At 34.0% G+C, this 27,803-nt stretch overlaps 1 protein-coding gene across 1 annotated transcript; it reads left to right on the forward strand.

The window, feature by feature from the left end:
- Positions 1–3,067: 3,067 nt before the first annotated feature.
- LOC117119373 (mitochondrial ubiquitin ligase activator of NFKB 1-like) lies at positions 3,068–27,803 on the forward strand. The gene is made up of 3 exons (XM_033264176.1): positions 3,068–3,364; positions 17,544–17,609; positions 24,539–27,803. The coding sequence occupies exons 1-3, from the start codon at positions 3,212–3,214 to the stop codon at positions 24,725–24,727; spliced, it is 408 nt and encodes a 135-aa protein (XP_033120067.1). The 5' UTR covers positions 3,068–3,211; the 3' UTR covers positions 24,728–27,803.

A 27,803-nucleotide genomic window follows, 5' to 3' on the forward strand; every position in this document is an offset into this window, starting at 1 on the left:
TATATATATATTGTAGTGACATGTTTGCCGCCCAATATTGGGAGCACCATTCTGGGATTATCACGATATTAGTAGTTGTTGTTCACTGTATGTATCACTATAAGCAGTTAGTATAGTGCTTATCTATATGCTAGAGGAATTTTTTATACATATTTTTGTTCTTAGATTCTTCAAAGTTTTGCCGTATACAAAAATAATAAGCAATTTAATATAATTGTGTACTATACACTAGTGGAAGTTATTATACGAAGGTTAGATTGCTGCATGAAAAAAACCCCTGAGTGGCTGTAAGGCCCGAAGGTACTTTTGAATGCATTAATCTAACCGTATAATAATTTCCACTAGTGTATGATTCGCAACTATACTACGGTATTAAATTGCTTATTTTTGTCTGAAAAATAGACAGCAAAACTTAAAAGAATCTAAGAAAAAGTTTCAGTCATGGAAGATGGAAATAGTGTCGAATCCTTTTTATTTTATATCACATTTCAATCAATAGCGGGTAGCCTACCATATACGGAATGGATACAGAATATAATAAATACGAATATACATAAAAATATAAATATAAAACTACGTGATCATTAGGAGTAATAATAATAATAATTTATTCGGAAATACACTTTTGAAACAGTGCACACTTTACATGGTAAAGGTGCATCCAAAAATAAAAGAAACATAACTTAAATGGCAAAAAACTTCAAACAGAATACACTAAAGAAACAAAGTCTTAAAAACAAGTTGAATAAACTTCAATTAAGCAATTGACAAGGCCACCCCTATCCAACACCCACCCTCATCAAAGTATTATATGAAATGATGCCTCAATAAAAACGAAATAACGGACGAAATGGCCATGTCAATCCCCTGCGCGACTTTTATTCAATTAAAAGTAAATATATAATACGAAGTCAACAAAACTCGAAACTAAAAATTCTAAATGCAGTAAATCACAAAGGAAAATGAATTAAACTTGAAAACAAATAAATTAAAATTTAAAAAACAACTAAGATGTTCAGAACACCGAACATCCCTGAAAGCATACATTTCCCTCATCTATAATATGCTCAAAGTCTGTCCCCTTTCCAACCCACAGAGTTAACTGAGACAATACTTCAAATGTCCCCATCCCAATGAGTATATTTTTTTTACTTTGAGAATAGAACAAGTTACGGATTTGGAATAGGCCTAATTAAAAATTTAACCTGAACATGAAATGCAGAAATGGAACAAAACAAAAACAAGCCGAAAAGGTATGGAATTAGGGCAAAGAATTTAGAAAATCATTTCTAAGTTTCCAAGCCATTTTAAGAAACCTTTTACACAATTCTATCAAAGATATCTTCGAGTTCACTGCCAAGTAGGCGTAATAATGTTGGACAGCCCAGGATATACTCAAGTTTTATGCTCACATTTGACGTAATATAGGCCTATGTAAATAAATCTCGATTGCCATATATTGTAGGTCTAATTTGATTTGTAATTTATTTGTTTCCTCCAGACGTACACTTTGTAAAGCTGGGCAAATAAAAAGGAAATGGCGAGTGCCTTCATCAGAATTTAAATCACATATCATAGTTACCAACCGTCTCGCATCGCCGTGCGGGACGGTCCCGCAATTCAAAGTGATTTTGGATGAAACACGCATTTTGCAGAAACACATGCGTGATCCTAAATTTGTCACGCATTTAGCACAAGTATATTATCACGATTTCAGTTAAGAATGTATTTAAAATTAGATGAAATTGGTAACTTGAGTCATTAGAGTGTACAGTATTTACGTGAATACTTATTTCACTGACGCCACTAAAAGTTGATCAGTAAAGAAATATTTGTGTGTCTACATAGTTGGGGTGCTCAAATTAAAAGTATGTACCTTGAAACTCAAATTGTACGTGGCTTTATTAAAAATATTTTGTTCTTGTCAACAAACACTCCCTGAAATCGTTTTAAAAAGACATAAAATTCTCAGATCGTCGGAGCGCCGCGGGCCACCCCTGGACCCATCCCCTCCCCCGGCCAACTGGTGTAGCCACTCACGCATTTCAAATCTCTCAGGTTGGTAACTATGACGTAGGATGCTTCCTTTGTACATCCTCTCTCTATTTGTTAACCCTAATATCATCCATTTTTCGTAAAAATGAGCTTGAATAAGTAAATACATCATTAGTTAGCACTGCGTCGAAGATATCATTTGATCATTTATACCTCCATGATTTGATTAACAATCACATGTTATAAAAGAATCATTTAAGCAGACAAGAAATTTATATTTTAACTCTCTTGGATCAGAATTAAGTTGTCGCATAGTTAGGAGTAGCAGCTTGGGCCAACGAAATGACGGTGCTTATAGAAGATTCTGCTCAAGTATTTAATGCGGGAAATTTCGTGCAAGTCGTCAACTGGTGACCAACCAAGCTCTCCGTATAAAGTTGCACTCGATGTATATCTAGAAGCTTTTAGGATATAATGCACCATTTGTAATTGTAGGCGCTCTAATTTGGTTGTATCATGTCTACTTGTTTTACACCACACAATACTAAGCTAATAATCGGAGACCTTTTTTCATGACGATATCAAATTGAAAAAAAAAACAAAACAAAACAATAAACAAACAAATAAACAAACAAACATGGTAATTTAATTTTCGAGATATGTGTACACCCAGATATTTGTACGATTCAGTTTCTGTGATAAAGCCCTCTCATAATTTCCATTTCTTCTCTTTATCAACACGTTTTCCAGTAATCAGTACATTGGACTTATAATTGAAATTCAATTTCCATTCTTAGCAAAATGTACAACAAGCTCTAGCATTCTTTTCATTTCCATTTCAATGTTAGCTAATAGCATAGCATCATCGGTCCAAAATAAGCTACCAACCCATATATTATTAATTCTTGTGGCAAGATCATTTGATTTAAAACTTTTAGTTAATTCATTTATAAAGATATTAAAAAGCGCAGGAGAGTTTACAACGTATACAGACAATAACAATTATATATCTGCCGCCCTCTTTAGTTTATCTACCAAATTGACACGACTTCGGATTTGAGATGTACTAACAGCAGTGAGCAAGACAGCAACTAGACAACCAGACGCGGAATCAACATATTCTCGTGCCCATCAAAGGAAGCGACGACGTGCTGACATTTTATATAAATAAGTCTTCCAAATGCTACATCGTGTAATAATATCTTAATCTGTTGGGATGAATTCCTCGGTACTAAAGCCAGTTCTAGGATTAGCGATACCTGGTATCTATTTAGTTTATAGGTATCAACAACTAAGAAGAAGCGAAAAGGACAAGAAAGAAAAGCGGAAAATCACAGAAAAGGAGTTAGATATCCTCAACAGAAAAATTGTAAGTAGGCCTACATTTGTTTTTGTTTACCTATTTCCATGCATTGTGTTGGTGTTTTGTGTTTGTTTTCATATGCAGTAACGGTAAGCCAGCCTAGATGATTCTTAGATTTATCCTGTAAGCCTAGTCAAATATAAAATGATAGATATTTATTCATGATCTTAAGTTTAATTCAGTACAGTACCAACGTAAGGGATTTCCTGAACTAGGAAATACTACAGGCCTACACGTTAAGCTTTCCCTTAGTCGTAGATGTCACTGGTATATTTCTTTTGTTGATAATATCGTCATTATTATCCCTATATTATCTATATCATATAGCTGTCAGTGCTCAGTGTGATGCATGGCATGGGTGTTATGATGGGTATAGTGTTTCGGAAGAAAAGTTTACTACCGGTATGTTTTAATTGCTGGTAATTAAATGTAAATTGGTGAATCTCACATAGCACATCACACACCACTATTAATGGGCTTATTCGACTGGTTCATTTCGTTGAGTACAAATTTTTGTTGAGTACAAATTTTCGTTGAGTATTATTTTCATTCAACTGGGTAAAATGGACTTCGTTGACAACGAAAATTAACGTAACCAGAATGCGTTAATCAGCGTTAAGTTATGCATGTGACCAAAAAAAATATGGCCGATTATCCCGTACACCACCATGCACAACGTATTATGTGGTGGTGTGTGGATTTTTGCGCTGGTGTTTGTCTCTTCGTGAAATAACAACCCCCTGGTGAGACACTGACAAAACTGCTATTGCAGAAGCGACCAGAAAAATCATTTGCTAAAAACCTAAATAAAATGAAGTCTTGATGTGGGGAGCAGAAAGTTGTTCTGTAGGAATGGGTTTGACCAGCTCAAATAAGATGCTATTTATTAATACTCGTAATTATACATTGTACTGATTTTAACCATTTTATGTTAATTACCTTATGAATATTCAATGTTATTTTCAATTTGCTTTACTATGCTTAATTTTACCAGAAGTATTATTTATGTTGCATTGTGAATGGTTATCATATTTAATAATAAAATAATTTAATAATACTCGCGTTATAATAGGCATATTTAATTTTACCGATTTTACTTGTCAACACATACAGTATTCAGTGACATTGTCAGTCACACTTTAGTTAAATAAATATTGCTTGTGGAATAGTCTTGAGTGTTACTGTATTGCATTGCAACCACATATAGTTGCTAAAACATTTTGTTAATTTACAGTAAAAAAAAACTGTTTGTTTATACTGAAGTATTTTATTAATGTTTCACAAAGGGTGCACTCAATGCTGTAGCCAGGATTTTCAAAAAGTGCGGGACAATATCAGGGTGGACCCACTTTACGCGTAAATTCAAATAATGTGGACCCATTTTCCTAAAATTTCTCCCATTTTACGCAAAAATATGAATAATCTGGACCCATTTCCTGAAAAATTGACCCATTTTAATCAAAATATCAGAAGACTCGACCCATTTTCTTAAAAGTCGATCCATTTTAAACAAAATATGAGAAATCAGGACCCATTTTTTAAATGTGGACCCATTCTTTGTGGCGCCAATAGAAAAATTGTGTGGCACTGTCCCAACTATCCCAATAGCTGGGCTATGGCATTAGGTGCACTTTAACTCTAAAGATAGGTAAATTTGAGTTATATAGACTGTAGTAAAACATGAAAATAAAATGAATTCTAAATTTCAATACTGTATGTGAAAGTTTTAACTACTGTAATGTACTGTAGGCCTATATTAATTTTGTTATAATTATCATATTATATTTAGGCCATAGATTGCTTGTACGAAGTATAGTTGACATAAGATTCCAAAATTTGCATGGAAAGAGACAAACAGTTAAAACTCTATGGAATCATAAAAGTGCCCCCTAAATTGGATGTGTCTATAGGACAATCCCAATTTGAAGATACTAACTGAAAACATGAAGGTAATTAATGTAAACTATTTTGTAAATAGTCTCCTGATGAAGTCCACTGTGTGGACGAAAGCTAGAGAATAAATTCTACATTGTTAGTCTCAAAAGTGCTGCTGTCATTTACTTTATATTGTTCTATACTGTATCAGACTAACGTGGCTATACTTTTTATTCATTATTTTGTATCAATAATTGAGATTGTTTCTAAAAAAACAATAGTGTTTACAAGGAGCAAAGATCTCGATAAGATTGTTTCTAATGTTTAAAAACATTAAAATTTTATTTTTAAATTAAATGCCAAGCAACATTTTACAATTTCAAACTATAATATACACAAGATCAGTAATATGAAAGAACACTTACTAAAAACTATTATTTTGCAGGGGCACAGAAATATGGCTGGATCAATAATGATACTGTTAATAAGTATTGGCGTCAATGATCTATATACCAGAGAAATGACTATTTATTACAAGTCGTTTGAACTCTACCTGTACTTACCTTCCCTCAGAATTTGAATTTGTATTGCTGCTTCCCTTGCCAAAATGTATTTTCTACTTAACAATCAAATTACACAGGAGACCGCAATGTGTGATAATGATTGTATTGAAGAGATCTTTTGCAAGGCAAACGTGCCAATCACGACTAAATATCCGTCCAAGTCAAGATGGATTAAAAATAAATTAACCGGCTTCGTTTTATGTTCTCAATTTTTTTCATTCTCATATTCCAATAACACTTTTGGTACTGTCCCCAAAGCTGCATTATTGGAATTACATGTTTGAATTTGAAAGTTTAAAAGTAAAATTTGTGATTTTAGTCCTCGTTTTTTAATAATCTTTGTAGAGGTGCTAGAAAATTAAGTCTTAAATTTTTGGTAGTGATCATCAATATCATCATTTATCATTATATCATTGACATCATCATAATCATCATTGATACAGTATTACCATCATTGTCGTCATCACTGTCGCTTCATTGTCAACTTCTCCATCTTCTTCATCATTCTGTCATCCATCATCGCCGTCACATGACTTAATATTTAAATTAGTATGATATTTAAATTAGTACATGGAGAGACACCACCTTCTTGGTGTACACAGCTTTTTTTCAAATGAATATTTACAATTATAATTATTTGATTTCTATATCTGTAATGTTGCCTATAAATGATTTTGAGTAATGAATAGTATGTTTTTTTTTAATGTAGCATGATATGATTACATTATCAACCATTTACAGTATTTTATGCTATGACTTACCTATAGGGGACATCCTTCAAATAAAGTCCCACTCCTTTCCTGAAGTACAGTATGCTGTGCGCAACAAAAATTCACTCCCAAACTGTAGTTAAGAGTGCAGTACTTTGTTTTAATATCTACAGTAGCACTTCCTCACGTAATTCCTGGGTTCTATTTGCGTCCCAGATCAAGCCACCCCCTCCCAATGTCAATAATCCTAGATTCACCACTAATATGACTAGGTGATGTTTAATCTAGTCCATAGTAGTTAGTTGTAAACAGTTACTTTATGAGATTTTCTTAGTATCCATCATTATACATCATGGCCGATTGAGTTGAATGAATCATCCGTCAGGTTATGTAACGTAAGAAGCCCTGTATCTAGCGGCTGAAGTACGTCGTATTCAGTGAAGAACTCTGCCTATTACATGGTCCTTGACTCTCTCCGCTCAAAGCTTAATAAACAATCAATTATTAATTGAGGTACTGTATATTGCAGAGTTAGTATATATTGTGAATCAATCTCCATAGAAACGAGAGCAATGCCAATAAAAATATATGATTTTAGGGATTTTTATGTTTAAATTTTTTGCTCTGTACATTACTTAACCTATTAATCTGAAAACAAACTTCATTGTAGTAAAACATCTTGATTTTAATATTGCCTTAAAGCATTTCAAGTCCTTCAATAAACAGGCAAGTAATAGTGAAATTATCATATTTACCTTGAGGTTTGCTGTTAACATATTTTAACAGTGATAATCAGATGGACCAGAAAGGAAAGCAATAATTAGTGGTGCAAGTAACTCATGGAAAAAGTTAAAGTAAAGTGATTTGGGGGTGTGTTTATCCCACTGTAGAGAGGCTCACAATGAATGTTTACTTGTCTTGTGCAGGGTATGGGCTGGTTGTGACCTGCGAAGTGCGAAAATTGAGAATGGGGATCTAAAAACAATTTTAAATACTAGTGTTACCTGTGTATCTGCGGTGGCAACTGCAAAAGTGGTCCCAAGTTGAAAGAAATACATTCTGGGAAACCTGGTTAAAATAATGAGCTTTCTTAACATATATGGAAGTTTGCAGTGTTTTTTTTTTTTTTTTTGGTATTTTTAACAAGAAATCAAGATTTTACCCCAAAAATATTTTCTTATGAACATAAACTTATTTAATTCTTTATTGAGATACCAAATGAGTCCTCTAGTACATGATAAAATCACAATCATGTGGTTTGGTTGTGCTATACAATGTTTTTTTGGAGGTTTGCGGGGTTTAGCCATTCCCAAATAAACTTTACAATGTTATAAACAAACAAAGGGGTTGCTATATATTTATCAATCCATAATGTTTGGTATCACTGAACTGGTCACACTCTCTGGATAAGGTGGTTGCATATCAATTGTTAAGCCACTTTTGAGATTTTTTAGAAGGTTGTTTTAAATCATATAACATTATTTAGACAAAAATATTCATTTTGAGACTTGATTTTTTGTTGTAGCTACTAATACTACCCAAATATTTTTTTTATATTTTTGTATTTTAAAGTTTTTTTTCGATTATTTGCATTAATCACAATGCTCCAAGCGTTTGTTTTGTTGTAAAGTCCTTCATGTTGCTTGTTTTGAACAGTAATGGCTAGATTAAATGAATCTAATCAAATAAAACTCTGTGCTCGTTAAGACTCCCAAGTGACCAAACGTACTGAACGCTAATTGTACTTTATGGTAAACACACTAAATGCTTGACCACTGCTTCATCAAGCAATCAATAGGCTGTGCTATATACCTGATGTCCAAGGATGCGTCTGTTAGTTTTCTAAAATAAAAATTCATGTTAGAAGTTTTGCAGTGGAGGGATACATGGCAATTCTAACAGTACTTGACCAACAGAATTTACATAGTTATGGTTTTAGTAAAGTATTTTGCTAGATAAGTTGTCATATCATTGCCACAACAGATGCCGCTACAGTACGAACTGGCTGGCTAAAGTTAGACTAGCACTTGCAGTGCCCGACATCCACTACACTATACCAAAGATACTAGAAACACAAGATAGAGTTCTCCACAGAAAAAAACTGTTCCACCGAAATGCATGGTAGGAATCCTGTACAAACAATGGGGGCGCCGCGTACAGCTGGATCTAAAAAACTTCTGCCACCGTTACATAACTGTGAATACATAACCTCCTTTTGCGGAGGTTGAAATCGTTGCCGTTAATTATATACAAACAAGTAGGCATAAATAAATCAAAACAATAAAATGACAGACACAAAGGCGCAGATTCGTATGACCGGTCTCTGATTAGTGATAAAGTTTTCTTCTATTAATGGAAAAAGAAGGGTGCCATGTGCGTCTTGTTATACCTAGCAACAGAAGGGTGCCCTGTACATCTGGATCAAGTATAGAAAACTTGCATCATAAAAAGAGAAGAGCGCTGCATACGTCTGGACCAATTTCCGCCTCATTTTTGCTATCTTGTATTTCTAGTATCTTTGATTATACTGTGTAAATACTATTTATAAATAAATTAATTTAAAAAAAATTTTAAATAATATAAACAAAAATCAATTTAAAAAAAGGAAATAAATAAAATAAATGCTGCCAATGTAATTGTAAATGGTGTCTGTACAGTCTCATAAATTATTATTGCTATTAGGCCAAATAAAAAAGAATTATTGTGCTGGCCATGAACGACCGACCCAAAATGTACGAAATTGAGGTTCGGCATTTTAGTGTTTTTTAAAAATTTTTTACTACAACGAAAAATATTTTGTTTCTTGAGCTAAAATGGCTGGAATACGATAATCTTGCTGGATGGTAAGTGATGCGACAGGGTTATGCGATCGTTTTGCTTTTAAATATAAATTTTAAAATGGTCTTTGTTTGTGTGTATTTTCTACTTTTAGGCATAAACACATTTTTTGTAAAAAAAAAAACTTTTCCTGTTGACGTACCCATTTTTTCGATTTTCCCAAAACGGCCAAAACAAGAATTAAACAAATTTTTTTTTGGCCTTATTAAATAATTATTCATGTCTCCTGGGTGTGGGGATTAATTTAGCTTAATACTATAGGAAACAAACATTTTCCCGTCTCTGTACTGCCTCTTACAGCAACTGCTTCTTCTCTTGATCTTTCCATACTAGTGTATCTTCATGTTGTTTTGGGCTGCCCTCTTTTTCTTCCGCTCACCGGCATCCACTTCTTGCAATATAGTAAGAATATATCCATTTTGACAAACACAAGAATATACTGACCCGGCAGTTTTGGTGTTCGTTCATTGGCAAAATGTGATTTATAATTAATTATGTTATTGACTGGGTTCGTCAAAGAAACCATGGTGATCCAACACAAAGGGGAAAATCACAAACCAAGGTGAAGGTTGCCATGCCATGTTCTAAGTCACGTTTATGATCCTTAAACAACTGCCACACTGGTCTGCATTTGGCCTATAGAACAGCCTGTCACTCTGATGGCTTTGTTCGCTGACCAAAACTGTCAGGTAAAGTACTGTATATTATTGGTTCCTCATAATAGGAATTTACCAATATCAAGGATAAAAATCTACCAAGAGCTACAGTATACATTATATTATTCCTGTATTAAGAACCAGTTGAATTCAGTGAAAACAAACCAAATTCTGTGTTGTTCATTTTCTTTAAACTATGTATTAGTTGTTTTTGTGTGCATTTGCCTAATAACGTAATACAAGTCATATACCTCATACAACTTCTTTTAAATTAACAAAATAGAAACTTCTGCAAATTCAACAATTTTTAGTGAAATTGAATCTTGAAAAATCTTCACATATAATCAAGATTTAAAGAACAATAATTGCTTTACCAAAATATCTATATTAAATTCTAAATGAAATTCACAAATGTCATACATTAATTCTGTTTAATGATAATAGGCATTATGCTTACTTGAATTCCAATCTGTAATGTCAAGAAAATACGGTACTATATCTCTCGTGTAGAATACATCACAAGACCTACATTGCATCCATTGCTAATTCTGCCGAATGGCAATTTATACAATGTTTCAGTTTCACAAATTGGAAAACAATGTCAACTGATTGGATACGTGCATTTTAATGCAAGGACCTCAAGTTCAGTAACCTACTTAATGTGATACTGCTAATCACGCACGATTGGATTGTCAGCCATGTATTATCAGTACATGTTATCCATCATGTATGTGTTCAGAATATATACGTGCAAGTGAACACTTGTACACGTAGATACCCTTTTGTATGTGTGTTATTGTTGCATGTACTGTATATTTACATGTATGTACATGTGAGGTAAAGGTATCCAGACATTTACTGTATACATACATGCATGCATATATTCCATTTCGGTGCATGTGTGATAATTACAGGTATGTGCATACTTTACGTGCATACAGTACATGTATCATTAATGTACATATATGTAACATAAACCCCTTTCAGACAGAAAATGCTGCAATAATACCCTAATTGCGCCGCCGTTATTGCCGGCGCAGACCCTTTCACACAGCTAGTTAAAATCCGGTAATAATACCGTATCCTGTCTGAAATGGTTCTCACGGAAAGGAGTATTTGATGTCTGTGTCCCTTGTTAACAAAGAGAATGCAAGTTTTTGTTTACTCCATTAATCCAATATGGCCGGGGATGAAGTCATAAAACTGCTGCTTTGCAAATGTTTTTTAATGCTTGCTATGTTTGCAATACATATAAATTGAGAAACAGAAAGTTTCTAATGCGTTTCGTTCAAGGGAAGAAAGAATTTAGGAAGCGTTTAAGACATGGCCAGCTTGAATTTCGAGCAGCTAGGTGCAGCCGATTTTCGCGTCTAAAAGAACTGTCAGCTAGCGATTTCATCGGCTTTGTTAGCTGCAGCAGCGGTTGATGGCTGCTTGCGTGACCGTCAGATTTGTTATGCCTCAGTGCGTAAGACGGCGATGAACCCTGTACCCTTTCACATTGAGTTGGGCAAAACTCGCTACGGTATTAATGCGGTATTAAGACTAGGTCCCGAGGAGGTCTCTGAAGCTGGCGTTTATGCGTATTTACCCTTTCACATAGAACGCCGGGAAATACGGTATTAATACCGTTTTGCAGGTCTGTCTGAAAGGGGTACTACAGTAATGTGCTTGTATTAACTGTATGTGTTTGTGTATCACTATGTGCATATGGTATATGATATTGTGAATATTTTTGCTCATGTGCAGGGCAATATCATGTGCATATACAGTATGTTATAATACGTGCATGTTTAACATTAATACGGTACTTTACAAATTAGTTTTATGTTCATGTGCATCATTTATATGTGGTTTTCTATCCTTATTGTGTCACATAGCACAAAGAACTTAATAGATGATGATGATGATGATGAGGTATCTGTACAGCATGTGTACAGTTACCTTTATCCTTGCATTGTTGTGTATGAGTAGGAAGATCTTTGTGTGCATGTCTATCCAGTAGAAAGTAATTATCTCATATTATGTGAGTATAGGTCTGTTGTGTTTTACTATTCTTTGTGTTTATTCTTATGATGCTCTTATCATTTACATACACTGGGTGTACATTGTGTCTTCTGGTATGTGTCCTACAGTGTACAGTAATGTGTATCCATGTAAAAGTATGTTTATATGGGTATCCATATTAGATTATATATACTGGACAAATATGAGGGGCTGATCTGATAAAACCCAGATTTCTATACAGATAGCGGATTACGTTTGGCGAGTCGAATGGTCGAGCGGTTAGCAGGGGCGCCGCAAGCTATAGCCAAAATATCGGCGCTGGTTCGAATGGCACGCTCGCCTATGGTTCTGGTGGTAGAACAAGTCTTCTCGGATAAATACTATAAACCGTAGGCCCAGTGTACTGTATACAATGGCTCGTGTGCACTATAAAGAACCCAGCACATCCTTCGAGACGAGTAGGGGGATACCCCAGTGTACTGGAACAGACAGCCCCTGTGGTGGACAACGAGAGTTGCTGGTACCAGGTTACTGGGTAGCACAGACACGAAGGGACCCTTAGGGGCGAAGAAAGTCATTGATCGAGTTCCTAGTCCACATATCAAGCACCCTGAGCATCTTACATTAGATGGATATGTGTGCTATATAAAACTACACTATTATATTATTATTACATTTGAACAGATTTGAGTGATAAAAATTGAGGCTTTGGAGAAATAAATTTTGAGTAAAATAAATGAATTCAGTTTTGTGAAGTTTCAAAAAATTGTGGGAAAACCAAGTTTAGATTTCGGAGATACATTTCTGAAGTTTGCTATTAATGCAGATTGATACTGTCAGTTTACAGGTTGAATATTAAGTTGAATATCGTCAGCATACATACGGAATTTGATTTGATTAGAATGTATATAATATTGGCAACATGGGAAGTAACGACCGAGGACAGAACCTTGTTAGGATGCCTCAATCTAAAGACGTTGGGAGAGAAAAAGAGTAGTGAACATAACATGGTGTATCGTGAAGAGAGTATGACCATACCATAATTGTTATCTCATTAAAGTTACAGTATTGCTATTTTTAATGTTATGATTATTATGTTGTACATGTGCACCAGTATATATTTGTGTGGATTGTTATGTTCTTTTGTGGATGTGTGTGCATGTGCGTATGTGTCTGCGTGTAGGTAGGTTTGTGCCCATTATGTTTGTCACAGCCTACAAAGTCACAGTAGCACTTAAACATATTAATATTTCATGCACATATCAACACGCACTGGGATCAGTAGAATGTGGGCCACACAGCTATACTGAACACAAGTAGAATGGATGAACTGCATGCGACCCTGTCACATTTTACAGCGTCAATATTTCTTTATGTCACAGCACACAGGAAGCAGGAATATTGTTTGGACACTAAAATCCATTCGCCATAATCTAACATAACAAGCCGTTTCTTTTAATTCCTGTTCATCTTGTCCTCGATAATTGCTACACGAGAAAAGTCAACAACTGCCATAAATGAGAAATAAGTTCTTTGTACTCAAAACATTGGGCACATCACTTCGGTAAAATGGGATCATAAATCACAGGAATAGAATGAATCACGTACGAAAGTTCCCGGTAAAAGCAATAATGTTTTTGAATCGGCTTGAATGAGGCTTTTCGATATGGGTCTCCATGCTAGTCTGCTTTCTGATCTCGTTTACTGGTTGATGAATGGTTCATTTGGCCTACATGAACACAGTTTAGTTGCGCTAGTCCCTGAGACAACTAGGCTAGTCTTGTCAAACTCCTCAAGCCTTCATGTTCAGCTGAAGTTAAAATGGTCTGACATCTCATATCCATATTACACTTCAGTTGGGTTGCTATTTAAACTATTTCCGTCCAGTTTTTTGTTTCTTTTTTGCCCCGTTTGTTTTGTGGGATCAGAAAGATTAATGGTAAAGCTCAATGGGGATACTCATCTACCAATCACATATTGTACTTTTTGGTTTAAAATCCTACTTTCTCAAGACAAGGAAAAAAATAGGCTCCCAGCGGGAGCGTGTGTCTACTGCCTTATACAGGAGTTTTTTTTCTTAAATTTTATCTTATGTTCTTCAATATACAGATGTGTGTATTATTGTAGTGTATCGGGATTTTTCATGAAAATTTTCTTTCATAAACAATATTCTGTATAGGCCTACTACTATATTACACTAAAAACACTTTAAAAATGAGTAACTCTTTGAGTTACCACATTATGTCGTTGATCACGAAGAGTACTACCATGTTCTAGAGTGCATCCTTCAAATAATGGTAAAAGGCTTTCGTGGTGAACGCATGCTGCGTCTCTAGCGTCTCTATAACAATAATAATAATAGTGTAGTTTTATATACTGTAGCGCACATATCCATCTAATATAAGATACTCAGGGCGCTCGATGTGTGGACTAGGAACTCGACCAATAACTTTCTTCGCCCCTAAGGGTCCCTTCGTGTCTGTGCTACCCGGTAACCCGGTACCAGCAACTCTCGTCGTCCACTACAGGGGCTGTCTGTCTAGTACACCGGGAGTACACCGGGGTATCCCCCTACTAGTCTTGAAGGATGTACTGGGTTCTTTATAGTGCACACAAGCCATTGTATACACTGGGCCTACGTTTATAGTCCTTATCCGAGAAGACTTGTTCTACCACCAGAACCACATGCGAGTGTGCCGTTCGAACCAGCGCCGATATTATGGCTATAGCTTTTGGCGCCCCTGCTAACCGCTAGGCCATTCGACTCATGCGTGTTCGAGTTTCGAACACAATTTTGTTCGAGTTCCGAATGCTATTCGATTGTCAATAGAGCACCCCCTACCTCGTGGTAGTTGTACCCATCATGCCTAAACCGGATTTACCCTTTTCCGCCATCTTTAATTGCTACATCATTACATAGTGTCTACGCCCCAGAGGGCAGTAGACACAAAAACCTTATGAAACATTAAACATTATTTTAAATATTAAAGATATATAGTAAAGTATTTTTATAATGATATTTTGTGTTTAGTACATATTTAAGAGAATTTTTTTAACATTTATTGTAAGTGATATGAAGAGGATAGGTATGGATCACAATTATGACTGATTTTAGTGTTGAAGATATTCATATAAGTATGCAATGGATTGTGATTGATGGAAATGAGAGTTTTCTTCAGGGATATTTCTTAACTATGAATCAGGTATATCTTTCTACTGTTATAGAATATCTCTATACTGTAGTAAATGGACACCCTCACAATATCATCTTGCATTGAACATGCAAGAGTAGTACTGAATTTATTTTTAAAGTATCTTCCCAAATGACGCGCACATTTTCCAACAATAATCTAAAAATACAACCTTGCAAAACTTAGCATTTTGTTATTCTGTTATTGTAACAGGACTACATTGATTTATAACAAATTATTAATACTTTCGCCTGAATCCAGGATGGCTGCTTTTTATCAATCAACGATACTTACTCTGTATTGAAAAATACAATTAAAATTATTTTTTACTGTAGCTCTCTGGGTTAAGGGAAGCTTTTACTTTAATCACATCGGTTTACTATCAGTATCAAAATATCTTTCATTTCAAAGCTCTGGCAAAGGTACATGAATTTACTAAGCTACAACACCTAATTGTCATCACTCATGCTTTAGTGGGTCAAGTCAAAACTATCAATTTGACTAGATTCTTGAAAGGTTGATACTGTAAGGCTGATAATCTGGTGGTGTATAAAAACTTCTAGAGGGCAGTACATTTATCCTTGATCAGAGGTATAAATTTGAGTGTATGACATTGAAAAATTAGAAGCTGAATATTATATTCAAGTTTTATATATATTAAATTACTTTCTGTGATAATTGATTTACCATGTTTATTTCAAAATAATATTACATATTGCTCAATTTTGTTTATCAAACATCTGGTTTTCAAAATTTGGGGAAAAATATGCCAACATTTCTCTAGCAATGAAATATTATAGCATTCAGACTTCCAGTCTTAACAAAAAAACAAGATTAAATAAACTATCAACCATGTGGTCCAATGGTTACAATTCCGGTAGATGATATCACATGCATATTTTAGACTAAAAAAAGCAGTATTGATTGATATTTTGTTGTTTATTTAAAACTCATTAGGAATTCCGGATGATGTTCAAAATAAAATGTGCAACATTAAATCAATAATGCCATCGTGAACATATCCAAGAATCAAAACAAAGAGTTTCTGTTGCATCAACTAATTATTTATATTCAAACACCTGTTTGACTCGGAAACAAAAAAAAAAAAAACCAACCATATAGTGAAGAAAATTTAATTGAAATTTGAAGTATAAATTGAGTTGGTTATTGACTAGGAATTTAATGAACATTTCCAGTTTAATAACAGCACTTAAGAGTCAACATAATTACTGTTCAATATCAATTTTCAAAAAAATCACCTGTTTGAATACAGTAAATATCATGTTTGGTTGAAGTTAATATTGAAAATTACGGTACTAAAGTTATAGGCCTACAGCTGTTTTCTAATATTACAAGTATAACTCGTGGAGATAAATTGTAGCTTGATGGTTAAGTTTCTTGCCAACCAATTCCAGGGTCCTAGTTTAAAATCATATGACAGCACAGGAATTTTTCTCACAACTGAAAAAACATCTCCACTTCCTCAGAATGATACTTTGTTTATGACGAAGCTTCTTATTTCGATTTCATTTTATAGTAGAGATGAAATTGAATAGCTTAGTGCTAAGATGATTGTCTTCTAATCCCAGGTCCTAGGTTCAATTCCTGTCAGTGTTGCAGGATTTTTTTCTCACGACCAAAACAACTCCACTCCCTAAACCTCATATTAAGATTTAGTTTGTGCATGGAGGAAATATATTATTTCCTCCATGGTTTGTGTAAAGTATCGTGTGCGTATGTTTGTCTCGTGTAAGGGATTGTCACCTACAGGATGGCGATATATTCACTATAGACAATCATGAGCTATGTGCCTATAATAAATAATAATGATTTAAGAGGGCCCTGAATATCAGCTAAGCTGGAATAGTCACCCTCTGTAAATAGTGAAAATACTTTTATTAATCCTGTGTTCAAATCCTGCAAAACTTTATCAGTTTTTTCTCTGCATGACTGCACATAACTGCACACCATAAGCTTCATATTAATTCTTGGATTAATAAGCATCTCAGAATTTATTAGGTCCTAGTAAGTTAAGCAGTTAGATTAAGAATCAAATCAACAGCCACTGTTAAAATATTATGGTAGTACATAATTTAGTTTTTTTTTTCCTATACCCCAAAGAGAGAAATCAGTTTGATTAGAGGAAGATAGGGATCAAAAGATGTTTTTCTCTGGGGAAATGATATTCATGGGCATGGGACACCCAATGCTGATAACAGATCTATAGGTGGATCTGTCTACTTTTGCCTGATATAAAATTCATATTTTATGTGTCTAATAATACCAAGTAGATTATTTGTTATTTATCATTAAAGTAAATGAATTCTTTTTTTTTTGTTTTGCAGGAAAAGCTTTTGAAGAAACTAGACAAATACGATCTTTCAGAACCTGCCCACTCAAAAGAAGAAGAGGTAAAGTATTAATTGTATAATTACAGTGATAATAGAATGATAATCATCTCATGTCTTTAAGTCAAATGTATTATTAAAGACTTTGAAAGTGAAAGCCATGAAGGAAATGAGGGCTTCAAGGCTCTTTTGTTATTCAGTTTTACAGTAAAACATCGATTTTACGAATAGTCATTTTTTATAAAATGATCTTTTCTTTCGCTGATGTCATCATTGTCCACATAAAAAGTCTGATTTTGTACATTTCTCAAAGCGATAATATATATTATGTTATTTAATTAACATCAAGTTTATTGTATAATTATATTGATCACTGCAATAATTGGATTGGATTAGATTTCTTTGGTGCGAATCACAACAAGGATAACCCACGAAAGTCCTAAGACTTATTTCCAGTGGGGTCCTGGTGATGAATTGGGCAGTACCCCGGGAGACTATCTCCTGCTCTTTTCCGAAGAGTGTACTGCATTCATGTGAGCCATTTTACACACAGGACCAACAGCTTTAATGTCTCATCTGAAAGACGATGCACTTTTGAAACTTGCATTTCAGCCCTCCAGCTGAAACCCAAGGGGGAGCAGCAATGGGAATTGAACCGGGGACCAGGAGATCTCCATGGTTCAGTGCACACAGTGGCTACCACCAGTTAGCTGACTCAGATTGCTGCTCTCTTTCAGTCAGTTATTTCCATTTTTGTAGTCTAACTAGTAGAACAACAAACTGCCAGTCTCGAGTCAATGTTAATGACCAGTTAACTCTCTGTCAATCAATCAGTCATGAACAAATGAAGCGAGCCTGATTATAGTTGGTCCACAGTAACTATTCTCAGTTGTAATGAGGGAGAGAATATTAAAAATCAAAACAAATACAGATATCTTATTTCTTCCTCGCACCAGGGACAGTGCGGAAAGAAGTTGTCTTCCACCAACTTGCGTATACTGTATTTTATGTAGTCTTTTTTTTGTTTTGTTTTATGTTCTTTGATTTTGTCTCATCTTTTCTTGTCTTCTGTTATTGTATTTTTGTGACATGTCTTCTTGTGACACGAATGTTCTTGTGTGTAGATTTTTTTGTTGTTTTTGTGTATTTTGTTGTTTATATGTCTAAGGCCTTACGTTGTTTATTTGTCTTCTTGGTATTGAATCTTGTGTGCGTATTGTTTTGTTTTGTGTCTTACGTTATAATATTTTAATAAATCTGGGCACGACGAATCCAATTCCGCTTCCTGTGAGCGCGAGACACGTGCCGCTGTCTGCTGATTGTCGGTGGCACTCTGAACTGATCATCATTAAAAGTAATCTGTTGCGCGCGTGTCATCGTGTTGAGTTCTTCATAGAATCACAACGGCCGATGGCAGTAAATGCCTGATGTGTTATTGTACATCTTTTTGTGTATTGTGTTAATTTTGTAACTTGTGTTGTTTTTATGTATTGTGTTGTTTTTGTGTCTCATTGATTGATGGTTTGCTGTGTATCTCTTTTTTTGTGTTGTGTTGTTTTGTGTCTTGTGTTGTTTGTGTCACACTGATTGATGGTTTTGCTCTATGTCTGTTGTTTCTGTGTCTAAATATGGATAACCTCTATATCGTAATTGAATTCAAAAGGTTATTTTGTTATTTTTGTACTTTATGAGTGATTTGGTCAGACTAATGTATGTTCAGTATCTATTGTTAGCACAGGTCGAAATAGAGTGTACACTTATACGTTCATTGATGTGCTATTAAACGTGTTTCTCTAACCTTTCTCATAAGTTAACGTTGTGTTATAAATACTGTACGTTCAATACACAGTACATTCTATTTGCCATCAGTGGTGAGATATAGTGTGACTACCATACTTGCTCATAACCAATTAATAATGCAGATTTAATATTTTATTTTTTCTAAAGGCATTGATCATGATGATAATGCAATCACACAAACTCCAAACAGTACTAGAATCCATAGTTGATTCCAATGTTTCTTCCCTTATTGCAACTTCTCCAAAACTTGTCAATGCTGCTAATATTAAAAGGGAAGCATGAAGTTAGCTAACCAATCAAACACAATATGTTAATCAAATTAATATATTTTTAACAACACCATATTAACTATGGTTGTTGACCAGTACAATTTATATCAGAATCAACAAAACTGGAGGTATTGTAATAATTAAGTTAACTGTGTTAATTAATTGTGCCTTAAAGGTTAGCTTGTTAACTGACTGTTATTGCATGGAGTAATGAAAGGTTATTTAAGTTAATTTATGGTAGTCTACATCTTAGAGTATTGCCGTATTCTTAGTAATAATGTTTGTTTTGTGCCTTATGTACCCTTTGTTATAGGTCAGCTAGTTCTGTCTCCAAAGCGACGGGTTAATGGTGTTCGATCACATAAAATAATTTATGTTAGGCAAAATTTCCGGTGACAATTATACAGTACTTGACCAGTTTAGCTTAAATGATATGTATTGTAGTGAGTCATCCCTTTACATTACACTCGGTGCTTCTCATTTGTTTACTGTATCCACAGTTTACAATAAGAGCTAAAGTGAAGTAAGGAGGTGCTGTAATTATACTCTATATATAGCATCAGTCCATAAGATATTTTTTTCTACTTTCTGTTGTTGTAAACCTGGTAAAATCTCTAAAGTTCAACTGAAACATATACAAATGTGGTTTCGTTCGTTTGAGCTGGACAAATTAGAATGAAATAAAGTTCTCAAAGATCACTCCGCTTTGTGGAAGTGAAGGGCGTGAATAGGCAGGGTATATAAGGGCGTTGGTTGTTATCAGCGGTCTCTGCACACTGACAAGCTGCGTAGCGAGTGGTAAAGTGTAAATCAAATGAAAGTAAATACTTGCTTGCTTCTAAATAGACAAGCAGTTTTAAGGTCTGTCGGAGGCCCACCCAAGTTGTACATTGGAGTGATGTGTAGGTTATTGAGAACTGATTTTCTAAAGCGTGAAGGTATTTGATGAAAAGGTCTATACGGTTAAGATACAGATTTTTAATTATTATAGTTCACATAAATAGTTTACCAGTATTTCTGTGCGTAAGTTAATCATTATGTAGATGGAACCATCCAAAGGACAAGGTAATTGCAGCATGTTTTACCTAAAACACAAGAGATGATAAGCAGTATTTCCTAAAACTAAAACTTTACATCCATTGTCTTACAATACAATCAGTTATGCTGGGAGTTAAGGAGGGGATACCATCATAAAGTCCTATATGCTTGCACATACATTCTAATCATGAAATGTAATCAAATGTAATTACCATAATTACAATAACATTATTCAAATTACATTTTTGTACCAATTTCAAATTACATCCAGTTACATTAAAAAATGTAATGAATACAATCGATTACATTACCTAATATGTACAGGGGTAGCAAATTTTAAAAAAAAGACTACAATTTGTACACGTATGGAAAAAGTGTGCCTTAGTGATGTATTGTTTTAAGCAAAGCCTTTCTTTGGTTATTCAGTTGAGTTGATAAATATACATTATTGACTTTTGAGTGTTTCTAAACAATAGGACAGCTGCCAGCAATGGTCCGGTAATTCCTTGATCGATGTCTGTTTTCTAGTCTGTTATTCTTTACGGAGGCCATTATGAGTGAATGGCTGAGCATACTACATTAATGAAACTATTGTCTCCATGATGAAGATTAGAGGAATGGTTCTGTCATTAAGAGGAGGAAGCACATTGCCGATGGTGAATGTCCAGGGAAATAAGCAATAAATAACAATATGAATATTAATACTAACATTAATTTTAAATTGGTCCCTATCAATATGAAGAACACAATGTACTTTAAAAAAAATCATTCTTTGGTTTTATCTACAATAGGCCAAGTAATAAAAAAAAGTAGTTTCTCGTCCTTATATTTTGAAAAAAGGAGAATAAGGGCACTTTTTTTTCTTCTTTTTTTTTACTCCGAGATGGAAAATCCAAGATGGTCGATGGGAAACAGCTACTATATCCTTTCATACTTTTACCATTTAGTATTGAAAGCAAATAAAAGATGCACTAGACATGATTCATACCATATGTATCCCAACCATGAACAATCGAGAGAGGAATTGTACTGATGTGAGTTAGCCAGATTTTCGTACATTTCGTGAAGTTAAGGAAATAAAAAAAAGTAAATAAAAATTTGGTGAGGCAGAGAAAATGGATCCACGAGGTGGTGAGAACCTAGTAATTTTTTTTATTTGGCCTGAATACAAAATAAGTTGTGGCCTTTGTTACACCAGTATTAAAATGAATTCGTAAGTGCGATTGGATGTTATTATGCTGTATGTATGGATTGGATAAGGAAAATAACATGCAATCAGAATTAGGAATTTGTTGATTACTGGCATTTCTATAGCCACACTGCCTACAAAATATCCTCTTTTAAAGATGACAATTAAATGTTAAATTACTTTCTTTACTTTAATATTGAGACTTTCTTAATCTGTTTTAAAACTACTCTGTCATCTTAACATCAATTTCCTCCACAAGCTGGACATTGATGAACAGATCCTCATTTATTACACTTATCCGTGTGTGGTTTTTTTTTAGTTGGCTGTATTAATTCTTGGTCCGAGTTGGTTTGGGCCGAAATTGGTTTGGGCTGATTTAGTTTTAGACTGAAGTGACCTTCTACCGAATTATACTTAGATAGCCTAATAGTCTCATTGCACCACAATAAAGTTGTCAGGTAATACAGGCATAGATACTCAGAAAAAAAAATTATATATGTCAGTATGGGTTCTTATGGAAGAAGAACCTAGAACATGCGATTGATGATTTATCTTTCTAAACCCATGAGGGCCATAATTCTTTTTTATTTATAGTGTTTATAATTTCAAATAAATTGAACCTGTACATCAAAGTGGAACAGGCAATGTTTTATCATTTTTCATCTAGTTGCTATAAGCTTTAGTCATTATCTTGTAGAAATGGGTTTTCCAAGAATATTGGAGTTTTAAGTCGTCGAATTTAAACTATATATTTTATTATAAGTCAATCATGACGTCATCACTGCAACTCCCAATGTTATTTGCCTATCCCCCACAGTCCAATAATTTTTCACATAGTGGATGCTTAGCTTGATTTTTTTTAAAGTTTGTATGTAGTTTGTGTTCAGTTTTTTGTCACAGAGAAGATATCATGCATTGCGATGAAAATTGAATTGTAATTGAAAATTACTTTCGTAAAACAAGGGCAATTAGAACCTGAAGGAAGTTACTTCAAATTCAATATTAAGTATGAACAGATAAGGAATTCCTTGAATCAATGAACCCAAATAAACTAAACAAACTGAACGTCTAATAGGAATATTTTAAACCTATTTTAAAGACTCAATAGACGAAATTAGATGTAGGCCTTTGGTCAGGTATCTTCGCTGGCGTCCTCCCTAGGTCTTGTAGCCCAGCCTAGTTATGAATGATGATTTTACCAGCTGTCTACACCGACCAAAAAATGACTACTGTATTCCCTCTCAAATGCTTTATAAGAAATGTTTATTTCTTTGACGAATGTCTATCAAAATAGCATTTACAAACAAGTTCTTCTAACACAATACAGTAGTTTTCATCATATCCGTACACTGTACTGCTGCGTAACATTGCTAACACTGTGATTGAGGTAACGTGTACTGCAGGAGCACAAATAAGCGTACGCACAGGTAAATGTAAATACGCACACAGTATACTGATCATATCACTGTAGCAAACGATTACTGCTACAACAGTTGGTTATCAAAGCTAACATTAAAAGATGGCGATTGATTTGATAAAGCAATTAGTAGAGCATGCATTGTACACTAGCGGAATATTATTATACTTAGGTTAGATTTAATACATTCAACAAATTTTTTCAAGCATTAAATCTAACCTTCATATAATAATTTTCCTATAGTGTACTACTACTGTATGCACAGCTCTATTAATTGCTTAATATACATAACTTTTATGTTTGATAGTGTTCTTTATGAATATGTATATCTTGAGTAATAAGCAGTGGCACAACATCAACATGCTGCATTTAGAAAAGCAGAGCTCTAGGCTCCCAGTCTGAGAGGAGCACAGCCCCAGACACCCAATCTGAGAGGAGAGGAGCCTGGGCTCCCGGTCTGAAGTTGCTACTGCTACTATTACCGGCAATCAACAAAGCCTTCTCCAATCACAAAATTGTCATTTACATTCTTTTATGCAGTCCTAATTAGGCTGAGTGGAATTTCCCCCGCAAATTAACCCACCCTATTATTTACTTTGTGGGCAAGAAACCATATTATTCACTTAATTGCTTTCTTTTACTTTCTATTCGTTTTTGAGATCATTGCAGTATGGTTGTACCATGGAGAAATTAGTTTAATTCCTCCATGGTTGTACTGAACTGTCATCTGTACTATTTAATTTGCTACTTCATGGCAGCTATTTACGTTTAATGATTATTAAAGTAGCACATCTAAATTATACTTTTTCATTATTGTAAATTTGAATACAGAATCAAGATGTATAAAGTGTAATCTATAAAGTGCACTAATTTAAATCACAATCTTAATTGAAATATTATTGTTTGAAGGTTTGCATGGAGAAGTAATAATGTGTAGCTACCTTTTACCAGTTATTATTATTAATTTAATATAGAAATAATTAATATTTTGCTAATTTATCTGTGCCTTAATTTTTTTATTAACTAATAAAATGTCTGTGCAAATAATACAGTTTAGGAATGTTATTATTTATGTCTCTGTTATTTGACACGTAAAATATTTCCTTGTTCCAATTTTACTTTGAAAGCTGATATGCTTATACTTACAAAGTAAGCTATTGAAATATTAAATTTCATTGTATATATTAATTCAACATGCATACATGAATCTGTGAATGGATGTATTAAAACAATTTGTAATCACACCTAATTTTACACTCTTTTTTTTTTAATTTCCCAGTGCGTGGTCTGCCTGAACACCAAGGCATGTATCCATACGTTTCCATGCGGTCACAAAATAATCTGTCGCAAGTGTTTTGTGAAGACAATCCAAATCGCTGTTTCACAGCGCGTTTTGCCTTTGCGTTGTGTAATGTGCCGGACTCGAATTGATCGACTGAAGCATCCTGTTCATAACACCATATTGTAAAAAGCGGTCTTCATGCCCACGTCAGTCTGCACGATCACTGCTATTGCAAGTCCATACCGCTCCTAAGAATGTCAAGACTGAGATCTAGCAATACCTTATTAAATTGTTTGACTGTCAAAACCGAACCATGAGGCATTGTTTGACAGAAAGATCTGGAAAGAATGCTTCGCTTTTATATCTGAAAGTGATTGTTGCTTCATCCGATCAGACGTGTGTCTACAAATATGTGTTTCCGTAATGAAAAAGTGTCATTTACATCGAATCAATCATGTTATCAATGAATGAATAATGTTGTCTTCTTGCTTTACAACATAATGATAGTACTGATGTAGTGTATTCCAATATTTTGTAGGAATAGTATTAGCAGTACATAGCACAGTACATTATATGATTGAAAAATGTAATATCAAAAATGGTTTCTTTATTTAAATATTTGAGAAAGATAGAGTGAAGCTTTATGTAATTCATGTTCTGATGAACAAACAAAAAAATGTTCAATCATAAATATATAAATTGTTTATAGAAAAAAAATTATGAGTCAACATGTAGGCCTTATTGAATAATAGTAAAGACTATTGCACAATAATAAATATATATTATATATCTGATTTATGTAGCACTCTAAGGCCTCTCCATGCTTGACTTTATTACTTACTTCAGTCATTGCATTATACACCTATGGAACACATTGCACCCTGCTTCTTTGGTGTACAGTAGTATTTCATAATGTTGCACTTTACCCAGTCAGTGGTACTGAAAAGTTTTAAATGCCAGTGAACTGACATTTACACCCCACAGGTACCCACAATTTCTGGGTGAATAGATACAATTTAAGATGAATTGTCTTGACAAAGAACACAAAATAAATTGTTATATTTGAACCCTTAATCTTTTGATTGGAAGGATACTGGGCTGCATAATATCTATCAGCGATTGGTATTTATTATATGTACATACATAACATGTAATATAAATACTCTATGAACTTTACTGTATTATTATATAATACAGTACATACTTATCCTACATGTTGTGTAGTATAAAGATATATAAGAATAAGATATTTTCAGAAATTTTCCTAGTAATTAATATAAATTATCTTTTTCATGTTTGTAAAGCTTATTAAGTTGTTATTTTTTTCAATCGATAAGTAATGACCAAACCATATGTTTGTGCAATATATCTCAACTGTAGTGTGACTCAATTAAGTGAAAATGAAATAGCCATGATCATGCGTTGCACCTATGGGTAGTTTGCATTTATCATTATTGCTATTAACTGTACTATTTGTTTGAGTAAACACATCCAATGCTAGACCCAGAAAGAATGGGGTTGGCCAAAGCATCAAGTCTTCTGTTTTGATTGCCAAATTGCAAATTTCATTTAAAAAAATTGTTATTGAACTTTGACCCCACACTGTCAGACCTTTCCCTGTGTCCCCCCCACCCCAATTAGACATTCTAGATTCATCCCACAATTATTAAGAATTACTTTTGTTATGTATGCTTTGAGTTTATTGCATACATAATTTGCTTAGATATGTATTATTTGCCAATAGTTTTACTCTTATTTAAAAAAAAAAAACCACAATTTTTTGCCACTTTTTTAACAGTAGTATAAGTTAAATATTTTGCGACGTTTTTTATAGGAAATATTTCATGTTTAATTTACTATAACCATGGGGGTATTATAGTATACAAATATTAACTGCTTATGAGGGGAATGGTGAAATCTATTGTCCCGAGGTGATGTGGAGATCGTAGCCTATCTTATAGGTTACGGTCTCCACATCACTGAGGGGCAGTAGATTTCACTGTTCCCCAAATATAGAGCAGTCAATATTTGTTTTATATACCTCATACATAGATTCTACGAGGCCTAAAAAAGTACTTACTTCCTAGCCTGTTATATTAGAGGCATACTAGGCCTACTACTCGACTAGCTAGGCCTATAGGCCTAGGCGATCAAAGAGTGTGTCTAGCTCTTCTTTGCTTATTTCCTAAATTTCAACAGTACCCATTGTCTTGCAATATATTTGTCAAATATTGATAAGACATATTTAATTTGTCTTTTGGTGCTTTTGCTATCGGCTTCATCAAGAAGTAATGCTAGGCCTAGGCTAGTACAGTACTCCTTCATTTCGAAAGGAGCAGCCTCCATTATTTGTTTATCGTCTACTCGCTGATCCGCGAGTTCATGACGCGGTCAGAGAATAATCTCGTCGTAGAGGTTGCAGTCCCCTTTACCAGCGCAACGTGATGTAGTGAGCCTAGAGTTTGCACATCGCAACAGGTCAAAAAAAGTATTATTTTTGACGGGAGTAGTACTTTTTGAGGGGAATAGTACTTTCTATTGCCCCGCTTCTTAACCAATCAGATGCCTAGAATCTATGTATGAGGTATATAATATGCTATCTCTCCTTAAGTGCCATTCTACTAGAAAGACGCTTTTAATTTTTTATTAAATCCCAGCCTTCTAATAATGAAGAACGCATTCTCCCTTCAAATTTTCAAAGTGCAAGTGTAACCAACATATAGTTATCTAACTATTTATAGCATTTGACAATCTATGTCATTATCCAATTAATGTTACTCAAATTAAATAAATTGAAATTCTATTAGATGCCAATCATCTCAATATTAGCCTAGTATTATGGCCATGATTGAACTTCAATAGAAGAAGACAGTAGATTGGCTGCTCAGAAATCAAATTTTAAAATCAATAAAATAGCCTTAAAAAAATTATGTCAAGTTTTAAGACAACAATATGATCATTATTATTAATGATAGTTTGTGACAATAAAGAAAATATATATGTAACCTTAAGCTATTTGAACCAACCCCCAGGGACCAGTACTATTAACTACCCACATTAAATCGCAATTTGAATCCACCAACAACTAATTTAAATGTATAAAATCTGTTTTGATGGATGATTTCCCTATCCAAAAAATATTGATCTATATATTTATTCAGCTACAATTCTGAAATTTGAGACATCAGGATGAAATGCTTATGTAAATATAGTACTGTACCCTCAAATTTAATAAAAAATATTCAGCTGTTATCAAATATTA

Source organism: Anneissia japonica, unplaced genomic scaffold (genome assembly GCF_011630105.1).
Source record: "Anneissia japonica isolate Jap-2015-1 unplaced genomic scaffold, ASM1163010v1 scaffold287827_len377088_cov200, whole genome shotgun sequence".
NCBI lineage: Eukaryota > Metazoa > Echinodermata > Crinoidea > Comatulida > Comatulidae > Anneissia > Anneissia japonica.

Bases quoted from the DNA above. Each gene is read 5' to 3' on its own strand.
- LOC117119373 (XM_033264176.1), top strand. From the start codon at position 3,212: ATGAATTCCTCGGTACTAAAGCCAGTTCTAGGATTAGCGATACCTGGT. The intron at 3,365-17,543 runs GTAAGTAGGCCT...TTTGTTTTGCAG, and splicing joins ATATCCTCAACAGAAAAATT to GAAAAGCTTTTGAAGAAACT. The intron at 17,610-24,538 runs GTAAAGTATTAA...TTAATTTCCCAG, and splicing joins CCCACTCAAAAGAAGAAGAG to TGCGTGGTCTGCCTGAACAC.